General features: G+C 39.8%; 1 protein-coding gene across 1 annotated transcript in view; it reads left to right on the plus strand.

Moving 5' to 3' along the window:
- Positions 1-3,717: 3,717 nt before the first annotated feature.
- The window catches only part of dock10 (dedicator of cytokinesis 10), a 73,075-nt gene continuing 56,350 nt past the window's right edge, over positions 3,718-20,442 (plus strand). The window contains exon 1 of the mRNA XM_061719363.1: positions 3,718-3,944. Coding sequence (XP_061575347.1) covers positions 3,837-3,944 — 108 coding nt within the window. The 5' untranslated portion in view covers positions 3,718-3,836. The remainder of the gene's footprint in view (positions 3,945-20,442) is intronic.

A 20,442-nucleotide genomic window follows, 5' to 3' on the forward strand; every position in this document is an offset into this window, starting at 1 on the left:
TAATAGTAATTATTTAAATCAAATACATCTGTGTAAAAGAAAAAAAAAACTTTACTAAATAAAGTATGCTGGATACTATTTAGTAAAAGTTGGGGGCAACAGACTGGCAATACCAATTATATTGTATGCAGAAAAAAGTAATGTGTACTGTTGGTTTTGGAAATTAAGCATCAATTGTATTTATTTCACTTTCAAACCTAACTTTTGGAATACAAGCACTAAACTCAAAATACAAAAGCAAGAATAGAAACTTAAAAACATAGTGACTATTGGATGTCTCTCTAAGCATGTTCATTCTGTGGAACAACATGTTTGACTGTAATCCAAGTAGATTTACTGTTCCTTACGAGAGACAGCTGTGTGTTACCACTATATATTACTATATATATTACATATATGACCAGTATTTAATCATTTGTGTAGACAGTTAAACAGATATTTGCTTTACTTAGGTTGACAAACCTATCCAAAGCAATTTGTAATATAATACTGCCACCTACAGATTAAAATGGGGAATACATTTTATGTTCTCAGTTATTTTGACTCACATTGAAAATACAAAAATGCAAAGTTATTCAATATCCACTCATTATCATTATGAATGTTTTGGAGAATGCAACTTATTAGATTTAGTTTCTAAAGCATAGAAGATGTATTGCAGAAGCCTGTTTTGACTTGTTTTAGAGCATGGGATTAGGAGTACTGAAAAACAACATGTGGTTTTCATAAAGTTGAGCTGACATATCTAAATGACAGGGTGATAGAATTGTGCAATATACTCAATCTGAACTTCTATTTTAGATTAAGTGTCAGATGCATGGGTATCCACTCCACCATACGAAGAGTATATGTGATGTAAATTGATGGCCCAAGGTCCATATCCAACTAAAGTACTGAAAACACATGTTTTGATCCCCTTTGATTGCTTTTTGATTGCTAAAGTCTGTCACCAAACATCCACTTTGGCAAATTAATTGTTTTGAACAGGAGTCAGGTCATCTTACAAATGTACTCACAAAAACACTAACATGTAAGTATAGAAAAACTGGCATACTAAAGTAAAAACAAAATATTTAACGTTTACTCTGTGTTGTAGTGGTCTATTGCATTATATATCTACTACAGTATGAACCATAACCAACAATAGCTAAGTTAAAATGAAACATAAGACACAGTTTGGAGTCTGACTCACCTCGTGTGGAGTGATTTATCACATCATAACTGCTCTGGGATGTGATGATTGTGTGGATTGTCTTTGTTACCCCTGTAAAATATTTCCATGGGGCAAATTGTGGCACTAATTAACTTTTGAAGATGTATCCTTTTGGTTACCTTAAATGTTGTCGTTTTCTTTTTTCAAATACCATGCTAAGAGCTGCATACAGACACTGCCCATTTTTTTTTTAAATATCTATTCAGTTTACCTTTATTACGTGTTTTGTAGAACTATCAACATTATGTGAGAAAGAAAACTTCACCGACACACTTAAAATATGGCGCTGATCATGGATGTGTAATACCAACTTTCACCACATACATTGTTTGAAGTGTATCTGCATTTATTTTATAGGGGGGCGCTGTTTCGCTCTTTGACGGAGACACAGGGGAGACAGGCGGGGGTGATGCAAAATACGTTTCTCAATGCTGCTGCAGTACTATATATGAGCAAAAGAGGGGGCAAAAGATTCATTTTTAAAAAGGGCTTGTTCGCTGGGGCTATGCGGGAACTAGACATGATAATGAGAACTAACACCAGCAAATGTGATCCAGTATTCAGATATCCGAAAGGTGTTATGTGGTCAGTGGCGTCAATTCAGTAGAAGCTAAGGTATGGCAAGGTTACGAGTCACAGAACTTAACTAGAGTATCAATCAACACATCCAGCAAATACTCATCACAGAAGTCTGTTATGTAGCTTATCTGTGTGGTCAAGAAAATTGGAACTTTTTCAAATGCAGTCTCGCTCACTGCAAAAAATTAAAAAAAAAAAAGGAATATTTGTCTTATTTCTAGTTAAAATGTCTAATTTTTAGTCAAAAAATCTCATTACACTTAAAACAAGAGTCATCACCAGAAAAATAACTTGTTATTTTACCATGTTCACCTGTTTCAAGTAAATTTTCACTTGAAATAAGTAGAAAAATCTGCCAGTGGGACAAGATTTATCTTCTCATTACAAGCAAAAAAATATTGTTCCACTGGCAGATTTTTCCACTTATTTTAAGTGAAAATCTACTTGAAACAGGTGAAAATGGTTGTTTTTGAGTCTTTTCTTAAATCTAATGAGATTTTTTTTGACTAAAAATTAGAATTTTGAACTAGAAATAAGATAAATATTCTTGTTAAGATTTTCAGTTTTTACAGTGTATAATAACTAGTGAAATCGATCATGTTGTTCTGATTTGCATTTGTAGTTATTCTATATGTATTAAGTAATAGAATAATCAATACAAATAGACACAGAGTAATTCCATAAATGTATTAAAAAAACAAACATTTACATTTTCCCTTGAAGCCAAGGTGTGGCGGCTGCCATACCTTGCCATACTGAATTGACGCCCCTGTATGTGGTGCTAAGAAATGGGCCAAAGCAGATTCATCGCCAACAGCACCGTCCTCTTTAAGAGGAATTTGACTCCTTTCTTCAAAGGGCTCTTTGATCAGTAAACTGTAAACAGTAAGTATGTATGGAATAAGTTGGGGAGGGATTTGAAATCAAGTAGAACCTTAACCTTTAAAAAAAACATTGAAAAGAAGGAGGATTTCTCTATACCAAACTGGCAGTCTTATCTCTTACTTCTTGCTTTATTTCATTACTTTAAATAATCCTTTTGAGGGTAGGCAATGAATAAGCTTTGCTTCAGCCTACACCTTTTTCGGTCTAGATGTTATTTGTATATTGGTAACTTTTTTGTGTATGTTTTCTATGAACAATGTATTCGTTTCCTTGTTGTCATTTTTATTTTATTTTTAATTTTTTAAAAGCTATTTTGATGTTGTCTTATTATTATTATTTTATTTTTTTTTTGTGATGCCATGACCGAAATAAACTAAACTAAACTAAGTTTGATGAAGTATTTAAGCGCTCCATCAGTCCCACCGCCAGATGTCGCTGTTGGCCTTTGTGTATCCCAATGTCTCCTCTAACCTTCTTTGACGTGACTGGACTGCTAATGATGACTGGTTGACGGTTTGAAGCATTTCAGGAGAAGTTTCATTTATACTGCACTAACTGAACTATCGAAGTACTGCGGGTTGTCGAATAAATGTAGAGCCCGTAATAAATCATTTCGGTTATAATGGCGTTAAATTACAAAAAATAGTCTATGTTGAGACTATGAAAATCATAATTGTAACACTGGCAACGACGTGCTTTGTATAACACCGAAAATGTTAAACAGCACCACTGGAATTTATGTTCACCCTTCAAAATAAAAGTACACACGTCTGTATGAACGGTCTGTGTCTTGCTGGTTCGCCAAATTGTATCTTAATTTGAAAGTGTCGGCCGTACGTAGCAGCTCAGATTCCAGCAAACTTGACGTAAAGGCTGATTTATGGTTCCGCGTTAAATCAACGCAGAAACCTACGCCGTAGGGTACGCCGTACCCCTCGGCGTAGGCTCTGCGTTGATTTAACGCGGAACCATAAACCAGGCTTAACTCGAAGCACGGCGGTCTGCGCGTGTGAGCCCGTCGTGTCTGAGGAGCGTGTGTGCAGACTACGTGTGTAAACAGAGCTTGGGGAAGGCTCATGTTTGGAGCCAGGGCTGGGGACTCAGCGTTGCAGTGATTATACTTGGCTGAACTGCGCCCAGGAGCCGCTCAGATGAGGAGATGGCAGCCGAATCGACCCGGAGATTCACCAAGAACCTGCTGAAACCGGGGACCGCGGCGGAGATACGGCAGACGGCGTGCAACGCAGTCAGACACTCCGCAGTGACGGTGAGTGGACCTGTGTGAATTGTAAAAAAAAAAAAATAAATAAAAAAAAAATGTCAGGAGCAAAAAAAAAAAAAAAAAACCCTCAGAACCTGTCAGCTGGAGCTTTTTCTTTTTCTTCTTTGCAGCACTGCGCTTTTATATCCCAAGACCTGAATCCTTTATGGGGTCAGATGAGATTGAATTAAATTCGGGCTCATCTGCACCAGCCTGCACCGCTGCATCGTATTTGTAGCAAACCCGGCATTGACATTCATGTTGCATCTCTCTGTGCAGTGGTGCAGCAGTGGTGTTCAGCTGTATTGATTCTGCAGTGGGAACAATTCAATACATCTAAAATTAATACATCTCTTTGCTGAAATCAACGCATTTAATCCCATTTTTGTATTGGTAATCCGCTTATTTTGACAAGAACCGTGGCTTTAAAGACTTGGAGCCTGTAATAGCCTTCTGTGGGTTGGAGTTTCCTTTCAACGTGTCCGGATAAGTGACAGAAATGCAGTCAATTAGAGTCTTGGTAGTAGGACTGGGGGGGGAATAGCGGTTTACATCTGCTTATTGGTGCACAAAACGCTGGGAAATAAGAGAAAATCGTAAAATATCAAAAGACAGAAATGAATACGATCCCTGCGCTTGATTTCCGTCCAATTACATTATCACTCATCATATGATATTGTGAGATTTGAAAGATTTGCTCCAGTGGGTGTGTCACGCCATGTAATAAGGGGCTCTGATTGACAGATAAGACTGGAAGGAGGGGCAGTCCAGGGGGGAATGAAACACTGTGGCTCACGAGGACATGCTCAGACACAGAGGAGGGAGAGGATTTTGTATTTTGATAATGTTCTTTTGATGTATCTGGCACTGAGACAAATCATCTACCTTTAGCTCGCGCGTGTGCACGCTTGTGTCTGGCCATTCATTGGAGAATAGCGTGGAAATGGATCACTCCAATCAGCTTTTTTGGTCCTCCTCCATATCCTCTTCACTTTGGTGTTAGTGTGTCAGTGGGACAGAGGTATTATAGTGAGAGTACAGTGATGAATGGTTGGAATAAAGAGATATTGTAATATTGCAAGCCAGATGACAGGATTTAAATAACTGTAGGAATAAAGGGCTTATTCAGTGAATCCCACTTGTCCCTGTAAAAATTACATTTTTTTTCTGTGAGCAGATAGATGATAGTATTTGGTTTTCAGGCAAAGGAAGGCTACTGCCAGTTATTTTAGAATAGAAGTGAAATTGTGTTGTAAAACATGTCACTTACTTGACAGCATCAGTCTTTTCTAAGTAACAGATTTTGATAGATATATTAAGAAATAAAAATAACAATTTTATTATTTTTGAGGACTTATTGTGTCAGCATCTATGTAAAAGCTATAAAATATGTTCAAATGCTCTAAACTGGAAAGTGCATTTCATTAAGCCATTAAAGGTCAGTGCTTTAATGACTCCTGTGAAGTAATTCAGGAGATGGAAATTTTAATACACTTGTTGCCTCACAGCAACTGTGTGAATTTTTTGTTTTGTTTTTTTGGCTCTGTATGCCATTTCAATTTGACTTTGTTCTTCTCATGCTGTGTCTTTTGTGGTACTGACTTAATACTACTTAACACCACAACTTATTATATGTTTCCATGAGTTGTGGCAACAACTGTGGATCACTACAAAAACAAAAGTCCTTTTTTTTTTTTTTTTTTTACATAATTCCATCGAAGATTTTCATACAACTCACTTTGGGCTTTTTTTCTTCTCTTCTTTTCTTTTTTACTGTTAACCCCTTTATTCCAGAAATCTAGTAAACCCTGCCCATTTCTGCACAGCGTGGCACATTATTAAAGGGAATATCAGTTTAAATTGTCAGCTGTTGTTTAGAATTTACTGAATCACATAGCAGTTCTTTTAGAAAGAAAGAGTAGGTGTTTTTTTCCTAAAAGAGAAATTGAAACCTTGACTAATATTCTAAAAAAACAACCACAACCTGTGCAAAAAACCCTGTTTTTTTGTGACGGATGTGAATGATTGTTTGGTCTCAGTTCTTTTCTGTGTCATGGAAAAAGTCATGTTTATAAAAAATGAAAAGGAGCAACTTTTAGTTCATATATGTGTATAGAGATATGCAGAGATATTTTGAGAAAGATGGACGTTTGAGGAGGGTTTTTTGTGGGCACATGCTAAAGTTAAGTGGGTTTGTAAATGTCCATACATGATGTGGATGTTATTGTGTGTTAATTCACAGTCTTTGTTGGTGAAAGAAAGCAGGTCAGCAGAAACGGGCCCTATGGCATAACAGTCGCTGAAGCGTTAACTCTCCCTCTCACAGACCCTGGTCTCTTTTTTTTCATAGCCACTGTTTTATTCATTTACTTAATGTCACTCACTCTCCACCGACTTTACCTCCCCTTCTCTTTATGGTAGACTGTCATCTGTGTCTGAGCTGTATGTGACATCTTTTTCATTATTGTCTCAGTGCTTTGCATGGATCCCAACTTAAGGTTAGACCTATTTCTGTAGTGTGTGTGTGTGTGTGTGTGTGTGTGTGTGTGTGTGTGTGTGTGTGTGTGTGTGTGTGTGTGTGTGTGTTTCTGTAGCATACATGATACCTTGCAAAGCCTTCTTGTGCATGCCACATTTTTCCTCTGATGAGCAGCTCTGTGAAAGCAATCATTTCTCTGAGTGGTCAGGCCACCCATCCTTAAATATGCAGGGAGCATGGAAGAGTAGATAGATACAGAGTGAAGGCTTGTAATGGTGGGTGAGCTTTGGTTAAGAAAAAAAATGGCTTGCTTCAGTGAGCACTGGATCTCCCATTACATCTTTTCTGGATTCTGGATTCTGACAGCAAGCTGCTTTACACTAAATAATCATGAATACATTATAAAAACAGAGTGACAAATGCAAGACAGATCCGAACATAGATTTTGTATTACATATGTCGGTATTGCAATATTTAATACATGTTACGCAGAGACGGTAGCAGCCCGGCTACATTAACAACAAACCCCTCTGTATCTTGGACTGTTGGAGAGTGTTCATTCTGACTGTCAGTGGAAGTGAGCAGCATAGCAGCATAGCAGCATAGACACAAGTGTCATTCTTGTTATGACTCTGGCTGCCTGCTGGGATGAGCCACATGTCATGCCATGTCTCGATGATGGCAGCCACACCAACCGCGCGGCCAGAGATTGGGGCCAACATGCCCACCCTGGCACAGATGCAGCTCAGTTAGTTTGCCCAGTAGCAAGGGGTTGCTTGTATGCAGTCACCCTCGGTCTTTAGGCCATATGCATGCTCAGGCCTATCAACATAGTTTCCGGTTCTGGATGGTACATCACCATGGTCATGTTTTTGCTTTGGCAGATAATGCCACTCGTTGGGGATGGCACCATCTGTGTCCTTATGGCAGCGCTTGCTTCGAGTCTGGTCGCATATTAGTCTTATTGGTTCTCAGTTCTAGTCTTACAGTCTTTAATGAAAATTGTACGCTTTCTCACTCACAGTGTCTGTTGTGGTGGTGGGGGGCACTCTTGGTGGGCACCGTGCTTGGATGTGATGTAGCTTTCTGGGGTCATAGAAGGACATGCTGTCAGTTTGACTCTGGTATCTCTTCGTGATGCATCGTGACGACATCCTGGGGTGCATCGTGTGTGACCGCTGACTGATCTGTGTAGTGAGCATGCATAGCTGTGTGTGTGTGTGTACATGTGCCCCTGTTGTACTTTGGTGCCTAATGAACAACCAACCATTAAAGCTCCAAAAAAGTACTATGTGCATATTTGTAACCGTTTCAGATCTGTGTCAGTCGTATGACTGCAGTGTCATAAGAGAGAGTTGTCATTGATACGTTAATTAGCTACTAGCTGCATGCAGTACCAGCTAATACGTTTGTCTCACGTCTGTTTGTCCATCTGATAATCCTGCAAATCAATTATCTCAGAGGAAAGAAACTGGCTAGATTACCAGTAATTACTCTCCTACTGCCTTGGTTCTGTTACCACGGTAACAATGAAAGGTCAATTAGGATGGAATTCTAACAGGAAACACTCCCATCACTCTTCATATATCTTTTTTCCTCTGCAGTTTATCACACTTCATCTCGTATATCACCACTCCCACATTCCTCCCTCCATGATTTCCAAAGGTATCTCATATATTTATTTGTGTGGAGGCCCACGATGTGAGACTTATTCTTTAATTTGTATCTGTGACTTGTCCCCTAAAACAGCTTTCTGAAGACCTACCCTATATTTGATCCCATTTGGTGCTTAATTTGACCATTTTTCTTTTGTTTCGCTTGTGTTAAGGTGTCATTAAAAGGACGGCACTTCTGAATTAGACTAGATGTTTACTCTGAGGCAGAGCTGTGCAGATCCTGCTGTGTCAGGCAGAGGCGGAGATCGCCTGTGATTGGAGTATACGTCACCAGTCTCTATAATTGTAGAGAGCTAGACTGTGAAGGGGGAAACCCAATGTGAAAATTAGGGGAATATGAGTGAGATAAGCAAAAGAAAGATTCAGTTTCTCTGTCTTCCCTTCCAGAGAAATTCTACTTCAGATAACTTGTCACATAAACACATTTTGTGGTTGATATGCATTCGTATTCAGTTATTCTTTCCTTGCAGTATTTGTTTTGGTGTGTTTATGAGCATTCATACTACTGTAAAAACCAGTTCCATTTCTAAAAAATGCTGGTTTCAGGACAGTAAATAAATGCTTTTACTTTTTGTCTCAGTTTCCACAGATTCTAACATGAAGATACTTTGCTGATAAACAGAGACAGCACTTCATTGCTCCTCCATACAGTTTTTACTGATTATATTGTTTAGGGTTTTGGAAATCACAATGTAGTTTCATTTCACAGCTGTAAACACAAGGCTGTGTGAGGAAAAGTTACTCTCTCACGAAGACAGACCTCGAGAGGAGCTGTTAGCTGTTGATTCTGCCAAGAAAAGACCAAATACATCAGGTGTTTGCAGAATAATTATCAGGATGTGCCTTTTCAGACCATTAGCGTTTTAATACATTAAAATTTGATTCCTCAAACAAAAAGAGCTGAAATGCACCTACGGCCTTTGTGTTTCACAAAGCAGATCTTGTACACTATTTAATAAGGGCTTGCTAATGTGGAGATGGAGATAACCATCTTCAAAAACTGTTAACAAAAGAAGATGCATCTAGTTAATGGCTGTTATTGTTGAGGAGTTTAATAAGGCAAATTCAGATTAGGATATATAATGTTGACAGAAAGCAGCCTAGTATGTTGGCCATGCTCAGAATGCTCTTGTTATGGTTACAGCTTCAAATCTTTGCCTATTCCTTGACTGACAGATCCAGACTCTGACTATATCCATCCATTTCTATACCCTCTTAATCCTATACATTGTGACTCTGACTACACAATATATATATATTTTTTTTCTTGACACCCCAAGACCTATAGTGTTACATGCAGGCAACCTTTTCCAGCCAATACTCCCCAGAATAATTAGATTTCTATTGTCAAGTCGGGTGTGGGGGGTTGGGAGGGTTCCAGGCTGCAGGACTGCAAATAAAGCGCGAGCGGCACCTCACTTTGAGCGCACCCCACCTCTCAGTTTGCATCTCTATCATATCTCACTTAGTCATGGTGTCAAACCACATTGTCAGAAATTGCACAAGGTCTAACGTTGTAGACTACGCTTGTGCATACTCCGGCAACATGAAACAGGATGTCATGGTTGCTTTATCTCTCTCTGACATTGTGGAATCTGTTGCTGTGAACATCTCAGCACGGTATTTCTGAGCAGCGCACGTCTTTTGCGGCGCATTTGTCATGTATGCTTATATCACTTTAGAGCAGGGTGACATGTACTTATTCTCCTCTTCCTTTCACCACATCTCTTCTATGTGTCCTTCCTTGTGGAAAATGTCCTTTCACCATCATAGGTTCATATAAGCATTTATACTACAGTGCAAGTAGTTAAGAGTCACACACAAGCAGTTTGCTGGACCACTTTCAGCTTTGGTTACGTCAAACTTTTGACGTGAAATTGTTTTTATAAGCTTAGGCAATGTCATAACGTTTATTTCCACACAGAAAGGAATTCATTTTTCATCAAGGTCTTATGAAGATGGGAGAGTCGGACTGCTGTGTTACGTCTCCTCCAGCAGACCCTGAATTTTCTCAGTGGAGTTTAGGTCTAGACTTGGCAGCGGATAATCCATGTCTGAGAAAGATATTTCTTTTCCCTGAACTGCTGTTTCACAATCGAAATCTGACATTGTCATTTTGGAAGAGGTCCATGCTAACAGGAAAGAATAAATGTAATATACTGCAGTATATTTCTAGTAGACATCTGTTCTCATATTTTTTGGGACATAGCATTGAACCAGCATCTGACTAATTGAGGCAACACCAGACCATAATATTGCCCCCATAGGTTTGGAAGTTGGACACTAGGACTAGGCATAGGGTACATCTCTTCATCTGCTGCTCTTAATTCTCTGATGCACTTTTTCTCCCCACCCATTAGCCTCAATGATTAGTGGGTTTCTTGAGGCTCAACAGCTGTTAAGGCTCACACTTTTTTTTTGTTTCACAAATCGTCGAACACCGCTGTAAGTTCTACTTTTCACTTCCTTTGGTTAGATTGTAGCAAATATTTAAATAGTCTGAACATGATCGTTCAAGATAATTGTGCAAACAAATTTCTTCTTAAAAGATGATAGTTCACCATTATCTTTCCAGGTTCCAATACCAGTATAGGACAGGTGCTTTCCTAATTTTGGCATTTTCATGGCCTCCTTATTCATTTTGTTTGCTGGAGATATCCAGAAATTTGACCCTTTTTGACACATTTTTTTCACAAACATGTGATTTGTCTTTACATCCAACATGGTTGTTTAAATAGTGAGAAGCTGTTCACTGGATCATCATGTTAGAGTTAACTGACATGCAAGACAAGCATTTCAATCGCTGTTTTACTTTTTCAAAGGGAGACACTTATCTTTTTGCTTAGTTAAATCCAGCCCCCCCCCCCCCCTAAAAAAAACAAAAAAAATAAAATAAAAATAAAACAAAAACAAAATAAACACAAACAAAACAAAACAAAACAAAAAAAACTGCTTTTAGGATCTTGGGGGCGGGGGATTACTCAACCTCCTGGGTGTACCAATCTGATGGCATCTGTGGCTATGCTGGCCCAATAGCAGAAGGGACTTGCACTGCCAGGCCTTGGTGTTTGGAGGTCCCAATATTCTCAATGACTCATTCAGAGGGGACAGAGAAATAAAAGCAGAGGGAAAAAAATCTGAGCCTGTCACTGTCACCATTGACACTGTGTCCTACTGAATCCCCCCACTGTTTGAGCAGTGCTCGGTGCACTGCACAGTGATCTCAGGGGTGTGGGGCCTGAGTGAGCACAGGACCTTTTCCCCCCCTTTTTATCTTTGTGTCTAATTGTCACTTGTTGTGAAAGAGAGACATGTATATTTCCTTTTGTAGTAAAACTGAATATACAGAGTGTATGATAGTGTTTGTGAGAGGTCACATCCAAAGTGATGAAACAGAGAGAGAGGTCCTGTACGAGTCCGATTCTTAGTATGAGACTTCAGATCGAGGCGTAATGCTCTTTCTAGAAAAATTCCTGAGCAGGCTTTGCGTTATCGAAGATGAACTCTCCTCTAAAGCTCTTCATCCAGCCTCTCCATCCTGCTCTGTACCTTCCACAGTCCACTTGTCCACTCACACTCTTTTCACAGTCCTAGTGTAGCAGTGGTGGGGGTCCACTTCTCATACTAGACTAAGAATAGCTCAGTGACTCTGCAAGTGAATTGCAGTCTTGTCTTTCTCCTTCATATTGCATTCCAGAGTAGGAGGCCTGAATGTGCTGCTGCCACAGCCGTCCGACCCCCCTGCTCTGCTCTCCTCTCACACCCACAGTGATACAAGGTCCAAACTCTCCCTTATTAGCGGTACTCACTGGACAAGGTGAGACAAACGGAGCACATAAACAGTTTAATGGGATGTAAAGACAAAGGCATGCTTTACTTGTATGGTTGCATAGTTTCCTCCTAGAAGCGTTTTGTCTGTATTTGCTGTGCTGTCTAACTCTTGTGTGGAAGCTTTGATCAGTCCCAAGGGCTCACTAATAATCCCATTTTGCCATTTGGGAGTCCACATGGCCATTTTGTCAGAAAGTCAACCAGAGCAAAAACAGAAGCTTTTTTATTTCTTCACCAGATAAAGTGGAAAGAAACGATGGGAGCAGATAGTGGCACAAGTGTAAGGGCCAATCCCAATACATCCCTACTTTCTACCACTAGCCCTCACTCACTACCACTAGCCCTAAAAATGAAGCCACAAGGTGTAGGGCCCTTGTAATCTTCCCTAGGGATTGGGACACCACTTGCTACGTCACTGCGTAGTTACGTTTGCACATACATCGCACCATATCAGGAAGCCGAGAGCTAAAAGCTGTTTTAATTTCCGCTGTAGCGCTGTTAATATGCCACTTTATTAAGTTTTAATATTTTTTCAGGCTTAAAAGTAACCGTTAAGATCCCCAACCTGGGCTCAGTTTATCCAAATAACGCCTGTTAAGAAATTTGCTCCGATGTTTTCGGAGATGAGAAGAGCTGCCGGCGATTTATGGTTCTGCGTTAAATCGACGCAGAGCCTACGGTGTAGGGTACGCGGCGACATGCACCGTACGACGTGCACCGTACGGCGCGCACCGTACGGCGTGCGTCGCCGCGTTACCTACGCCGTAGACTCTGCGTTGGTGTAATGCGGAACCATAAATCAGCCTTTATTCTGGCGAGATCTGAAGATACAACGCAACAACGACCAAGCGAGTGATTATGTACATTCACTGAGTGAATATTATGAAAGTAAAATATATATTTCTCGCTAGAAATGTAATCAAAACGCATTTTTATGCAGAAGCTAACTCAAAATATTGATTTTATTCACTAGAAATTAGTAATGTCCGACATGTTTTTTTGTTTGATTCAGTCTGCAAATGATGACGTAAAGCATTCAGGGAAATTTCTCTAGCCCTCGGTCAGTGAGTCAGCATCTGAAATCCCTTGCTCTGAAGGGGTAGATTCATACACACTACCCCTCGATATCCCCACTAGCCCCAGATGCAAAGAGGAATTGGGACACCACTACCCTCACGGGAATGCGTAAAATTTAGGGGTAGGACTGAAAACTAGGGGTAGTGGTAGTATTGGGACAGGGCCTTAGTCTTCTAATTGAATGACCAGTGACCATTTTCAGCTGCTCTTTGTTTTTTTGTTTGTTTGTTTTTTATTTAAACCTTAAGTTGTCCTTACTGTTTTTTAGAAACTGTGTTGGTACTTTAGTTTTATTACCGTTTTGTGTTTTGCTTGCGCACATGCAATAAAACAAACAAACAAAAAAGAAAGAGTGGTCTTAGGAAATACATGGTTCTGCAGCCTGAATTTACCCTGTATCATAAATAGAACTAATATTTATGCACTGCTCTACATTTTAATAAATCTCCACCCTTTTTGCCAATGCAGTGGTGTGATCAACACTTCCTGGTGCCAGACTTGCAAGACTTGCAAGCATAGCAAAAGCCAATTATATATAACCAGAACCAGTGAGCCAGCAGCATTATGTCTTAAAAGTATGAATCCACCTTTTGGAAAACACATTTTTGAATTAAATGACCAGATGAGTAAAATTCTTGGGTAAGTATGTGGCTTCAGCAGCCACTTAACTCAACATTAAGGTGATCTCCAAATCTAAGCTCTCTGGAGATCACTTTTTCTAGTCTTTTACCGTATAAAACTGAAGTGAAACACAATATGAAGTGAATATACTGTATAGAGGCCTGCCAATTTTTTCACTGGGACACTGTGTTTTAGATGTCCTTGCAGGTTTGTTAGCACCTTTTTTCACAACTGCGTTTAGGCCAGTATTGAACACACTTTCACGTAAGGTATATTGCGTCTTTTTCCATGTTGGGAACACCACCTTACGATGAACTCTCTTCCATTGCTTATACTTTCTTGCTACTGTTGTTACCTTATTGGCTTTTCATTTGTCTAAAATGTAGTCTCAAAGGGTCAGATCCGTGGGAGAAGGAAAGAGGTGAAGATGGAAAAGGAGAGAGAGAGACATCGAACATAATGACAAGAAATTGAATTGTGATGCCAAAGGATGGGACGGTCAAATCATATTACTGTAAATCATATTGGACTGGATTACTGACCCTAATGTACTTCATCCACTCAGACTCCTGCACACTGTGAACTTCTTGGACTAAATGGATGTGTTTTGTGTGAGTTTAAAAGTTACAAATCCCCTAAAGCGCATGAAAAGTTTGGCAGTGGCCGGGTGAAACATCTGCTTGTTAACAAGTCGTGTTGTGCCAAAATCTGGTTCCCTGCAAAATCTGAACCCTTAATTTTCCCATCTATTGAAGTAAACAATATCTCTATACATTAAGCTGTGTTCATTTTATGGAGTGAAGGACCGTGGGCTGCTGTACTGATGATAAAGATTGACTTTATTTAACATTTGTGTGTATATGTGTGTTGTTTGTTTTTCTTTAAATTTGCAAACATTTGGTTATGTGGAGCATGGTTATAGTCAAGACTCAGTCAATTTCTATGGTAAGAGCATTAAAAACATGATCCCGAGGGTTGGTATGCCGTATTCCAGCACACTTAAGACAACTTCAGAGCAAGAGGGATCTATGAAGTAAACCTAGACCATAGTGCATTGATACCTCGAAAGCTGCCACGTAGTGGTGAATATAATCTGGTTCCCTAATTCAGGCAGGAAGAATAAAGATATATTATCTTAATTATTCATTCTAATTGGTTATGTTGGAACACATTTAACTTGCATTTTTCTGAGTTATAACGACTCCTGAGGATGTTTGGTCAATGCGGTCTGCCATATATCTGCCATCTGTGTTGCTTCATGTCACACGTAAAGATCGATGCGATTCGAAGACTGCGTTCATTCCTACTCCTGCTGACTAACACAAAGAAGTGTCACCTTGACATGTGTCCCACAGGAAACATGGCCCAGACCCGTAAAACTCAGTAACGGACGGTTGCAAAGGTGTGGACGCCTTTCTGTAATTACCCCTTTAATGCGTGACATATGGAATAACACTGAAAAAAAACAACTGTTTTCTTTGAATTTGAAATGTTTATTATATATTGAAATGAAAAACACTTTAAAAAAAAAAAAGTTTTGTTTTTTACAAACATTTTTTGGTACTTTTTTTTTACCATAGGGGTGTTTCAGAGGTCTCAGCCATTCATGTATTAAATACGATGCATCCGGCATTATAGGGTTAAGTTAGACAGCAGGACTCTGTGGTATTTCTGTCCTATTACTTTTATTTACAGGGCTTTTGCACATCTGTATTAGCTCACTGCATCTTGCTGTGGGTACATCAATTTTGCGTGCCTTAAATGTCAGCCAAAGAGTTGAAAGGGGATCTGCAAAAGAAATAAGAAAAAAAAAAGTATCAAGGAGGAATGGAGGAGAGATTTTGAGAATGTGAGATAGAGGGTGGGAAAGGGGGGAAAGGTAAAGGGGGATAATACGTGTAGTAAGCATGAGGAAAAGTCTTCAGAGCAGCTGCGTCCTCAAACTAAGGACCTCAGGGAGAGGGAGCACTGCTGAGTGGGTGTCTGGTGGATTGTTAGCACGGGTCTGGAGGTTACTCAGAGGTTACATGTAGGCTTTGTGTAGGTGTTATGACTGAATTGTTTATTGCAAAGTAGCATTCGGTTGGCTTTTTACATTTTTGTTGTTTTTAATATTACAGTGATGGTGTAGGTTTCGGGGCTGGGATTAAGTTTTCCCAGGGTTATAATCGGTTGATGCCATTGTTCAAACTGTTCATAAATGAAGTAGCTTAATGCTGCAGATCAGTTTGCAGGCCTGATTTAAGATGAATGTGCCAAGTTCACACGAAGGACACATTATTCAAGCTAACAGAGTTGCAGGATACAGAAACCATTAAGAATAATTGAGTGAGGAATCGTCACAGTTTCATGGTGTCGGGGGGGCCCAGGTGTGCTGTGAAGGTTGAGTGAGATGTTGAGTATTCGTTACTTAGAAGAAGTCTGTGATTTTTCATGTGCGTTGGACGGGCTTTTACCTGGAAACAGGAAACGAGAGACGCAACAGCAGTGCCACGACAACGAAGACACAATGTCTGAGTAAGAAACAGGAGTCATATGGGTTTCTGTAGTACTCTTTAGATCAAGTTTTGATGGACACATTAATACTGGCATAAGCTTCTTTCTGAGTCACAAACATGGGGTGGAAAATCACAAACAAGAAACAGCTGTTTTATTGTTTTTTATGTCCCTTTTAATTTATTCTTGAGTTGATGCTTCACATGTGTCCGTTTTACAAGTAAGGGTCTGTAAATGAACTAAATAAATAATTTTTATTTTTTAATCCATTCATTTAACTGTTTGCAGATTCTTTTTTTCCTCATCAGCTGTTTATTGCAGAGTGCATCTGAAACTGGTGACCTCAGCTATTTATGCTGAGACAGGACAGGAGGGAGAGAGAGAGAGAAGGAGGGAGGGAAGGAGAGCAGCAGGGAGATGTGGAGAGATGCCACGTGGGGGAGTGAATAATGAGGCACCAGTCCTGTGACAGTAGCTGTGTGTCTCTACTGCTCTTACTGCATCACTGCTTAATAATGGTCTGCTTTTTTCTGCGTCTGAAGTCAGAGTTGGTTTGTCTGTTTGTTTGTTTTTCCCTTTGAATGTATGTTTCTGAATGTCAAAAAACAAAACAGGCAACGTGACGTGCACATTGATGTGAAAAAGAAAGTAGAAAGTCTTTCATTTCTATGGTTTGGTATATCAGGGTGTAATAATGATGATAATAATACTAAAAAACATCACTGACCTTGCTGGACTCAGCCAGGTGCTACACCTCATGATTCAGTAGCTGCCTTTGCTTACTCATTTTTCAGATTGACCTTAAAATTTAGAAAAAAAAGATTGACCTTAAAAGTTTCTCACATTTTAGTTGAGGAGTTTTGGCTGGTTCAGTGTCTGCAAGGCTCACATGTCCCCGTGGCTGCTAAACGAGCCCAAATCATCGCTCATCCACAGCTGCCTTGTGCTGCTTTGCTGTGTTTGGGTTTCACCTGATGAAGCGCTGTACATGATTGCTAAACATCTCTGCTTTGGTCTCAGTTGCCCTAAAGGCATTGTTCTAGATGTTTTGTGGTTTCTTTACATAAGTCTTTGCACAACTAAGTCATGGTGCCATGTTACACTTTGGGAGAAGAAACTTGGCTGTCCTTCCAAACAAGCCCCACTAGTTCAGTCTCCATGATCATGGACTTCTACATTTAATGTGCTAATGAAGGCCTGGAGAGTCTGGATGCTGTATTTGATTATCATTAGTATTTGTTTATGTATTATTATGTATCTTTCTTATTCCATAGTCTGCACAATAGGGTGAAGTTGCTGGCTTGTCCAGTCCTGAGAGTATTGACAGCCTTGGATGTTTCCCGTTTGTGAAAAATCTTTGCCATTAAAGAATGATGGATTCCAGATTGTTTGGGAGGGGTATTACATTTTGTGCCGCAACAATTGCTTTGTTAAGATCACTAGATGGCTTTGCTCCTTGATATCATGTTTGCACACAGCTGAATCTTCAAGATCAGCAGCAGACCTCACCTCCTGCTTTTATTGAAGTGCTGATGCTTCCTGGATGTTTGAATTACCTAATTTAAAATGGAACTTTTGCAGTGTTTAGGCATTTTGGCCCAGGAACTTTATTTTATGATCTATAAAGACATTAATCATTCTGAAACTTTGATTAAATACAGTAAATGCAGTTTATAGCCACAGATAAATTACCCTTGCTCTCATTCCTTCATTAAGAGGGCTTTCATCAGGAATGCAGCCAGATTTTCAATAATATTAAAGTTGGTCTGTTCATTTGTCATGTCTATAAGGTAAGATTGGTGTGTATCTACATATATATAAAAAAAGTGGAAAATATTTCTACAGTTTTTTTTGAGGGTGATATGAGTGGACAGTAATCAAGTTGAGTCACAGTTTGATGCTCCACTGTTTGGGTTCAGAATAAACGTCACAGCCAAAAGAGAATAACTGAGTAAAGAGTATACATGGAAAATGTTCACAATGCCCTCTTTTCCCAGCATTTGTTGCTCACTTACAGCCCCTCTCCCATTTATTCCCTCCTATCTCCCTTCTTTTGCCCCTTCCCCCAACATCCCTCCTGCCTCGGGACTTTAGTCTTAGTTAAAGACATTTTAATAGCTTCCTTTCTTAAACAATGCAGCTGCCAGAGGACCAGATAGCATCTCTGGCACACAGCGCCTCCTAGAGGTCATTCATAAAATGTTAGTGAAGGCATGAGCGGTGCAGAGAAGAGGAGACTGGTATATATGGAGGCATTTCTTGTCTTGTTTACACACGCTGCTGTGTTGAGTCTTCAGCACTAGATGGCATTGGCAGTGTGCTGTGGCTCTGCTCTTTCTGTTACCTCCTCCAGGGAAGGGCTATGCTCACAATTACATAAACACCGCCTCAGTGTGCACACTGTCTTCCTGTTTTGTCTGCTGTCCGATCCATTGTATAATCTCTGTATTGTATGCTTACTTGTATTTGAAATAATCAATTCGATAAATAATTACGCATAACAGCGTTCTTGCATTTCCACAAGAGGGAGATCTTTTTAAAACAAAATCAAAAACAACACATATAAGACCAACTTTAAAAATCTGCTGCAGTTGAATTTGTACAACTCTGAAGTATCATTGTCTGTCAGCTGCAGAGTAGCATCACCGATTTATATAGTTACCTGAAAAAATTATCACAAAATGCATCAGGTAAAGATAAAAGGAATCAACGACAACAACTTGGTGTACACCTATAGTCTACCTTCCTGTTTATGTGATATGGTGTGTTGTGGTGGAGATGCATCCGCATGCTGAGGTTTTACTCAGAACAGCATATCAGAAAGACTTGGAGAGACTCTTCATCTGACTTGTGATGGGATGTTGTTGAAGTATTCGTAGTATCACATAAGTCTGTCAGTGCAAATCAATAAATCACTCTGATCTGCTGAGAGCTTATTTTTTCTATTTAGCACAAAGCACCTGGATAAGTTATGAAGAAACGGAAGCACAGAGAATCAGATGGAAAGATTAAGATACATTTGAAAAAATAGTTTGCTTATTATCTCATGTTTGAATTCTCAGTCTGAGTTATCCCAATGACTGTAATGTATTTGTATTCAGTAGTTGAAATATTTCAGCTTTCATCAGTACAGATGGTGAACTTTTTCTCTCTCTGCAGTGAGGTGGAGGGAAGGACTGTGTGTGTGTGTGTGTGTGTGTGTGTGTGTGTGTGTGTGTGTGTGTGTGTGTGTGTGTGTGTGTGTGTGTGTGTGTGTGTGTGTGTGTGTGTGTGTGTGTGTGTGTGTGTGTGTGTGTGTGTGTGTGTGTGTGTGTGTGTGTGTGTGTGTGTGTGTGTGTGTGTGTGTGTGTGTGTGTGTGTGTGTGTGTGTGCGTGTGTGTGTGTGTGTGTGTGAATCTGTGTGTGCGCACACATGTGGTTTGCGAATACAGCATAAAATAGCCTTGAAGAGTTACGCCCCGTGTCCCCGTTGCTCTGTGAGTGCCAAGAGCCAAACTGTAGTGTGTGCTCAGGACACTGCCCTCTTGAGTGACAGCATCCTTCCTGTTGTGGTTGCCATGGGAACAGAAAAGTGTTTTCACGAGTAAACTCAGTGGAGCTCCACCACCACATCAAATTCTGCTGCCATGAGTCAGCCTCCAGCTCTGCAGGGAGCCCAACTACAGCAGAGCTAACTGCTTACAAAGCAGTATGCAGGAGTTTTAATAGATTGTGGCCTACTTGGCTGAAGTATTTCAAATTAGTAACACTGCTAATGTTTGTGTTTTGCCTAAGTACTTAACCTACATGCATATGCAACATGCACACTCGCCTCAAACCTCGTGCAAACGTGGAATGTAAAATTGCTGGTTTGTAGTCTCGAGCATTGTACAGAGTAACAGTTCAGCTGGGAAAAGAGGGATTACAGCGTCTGAGGCTCCACAGCTGGAATGCATTAACTCCACAAATGATGGGAGCATTCTGCCCCGCTCTCCCCAATGATGTCATGTATGTTTTGTAGAGCCTCTCTTGCACACAGTTTAACCCCTGTCACACACAAGTGCACCCAAGCAATCAAAGACAAACTAACACACCATGCCAAAGGTGCACCGATGTCCATATGTATGCAAATACTTTATTTCACTGCTGCCAATATTTGACCAATGTTTTAAACAAACGTTTGTATTAAATTGCTTGCAGTTATCAAGCTTTCTGCTTATGCGTATAAAAGACAAATTGTTTGCTTTAACATCTCTCATTGTTGGAAATTTAACTTAGTGAAAACACAGCACTACCCTAACAAGCTACAGTAATTATAACAACTATTTCTTAAATTGTGACATTT

This window comes from Cololabis saira, chromosome 4 (assembly GCF_033807715.1).
Source record: "Cololabis saira isolate AMF1-May2022 chromosome 4, fColSai1.1, whole genome shotgun sequence".
NCBI lineage: Eukaryota > Metazoa > Chordata > Actinopteri > Beloniformes > Belonidae > Cololabis > Cololabis saira.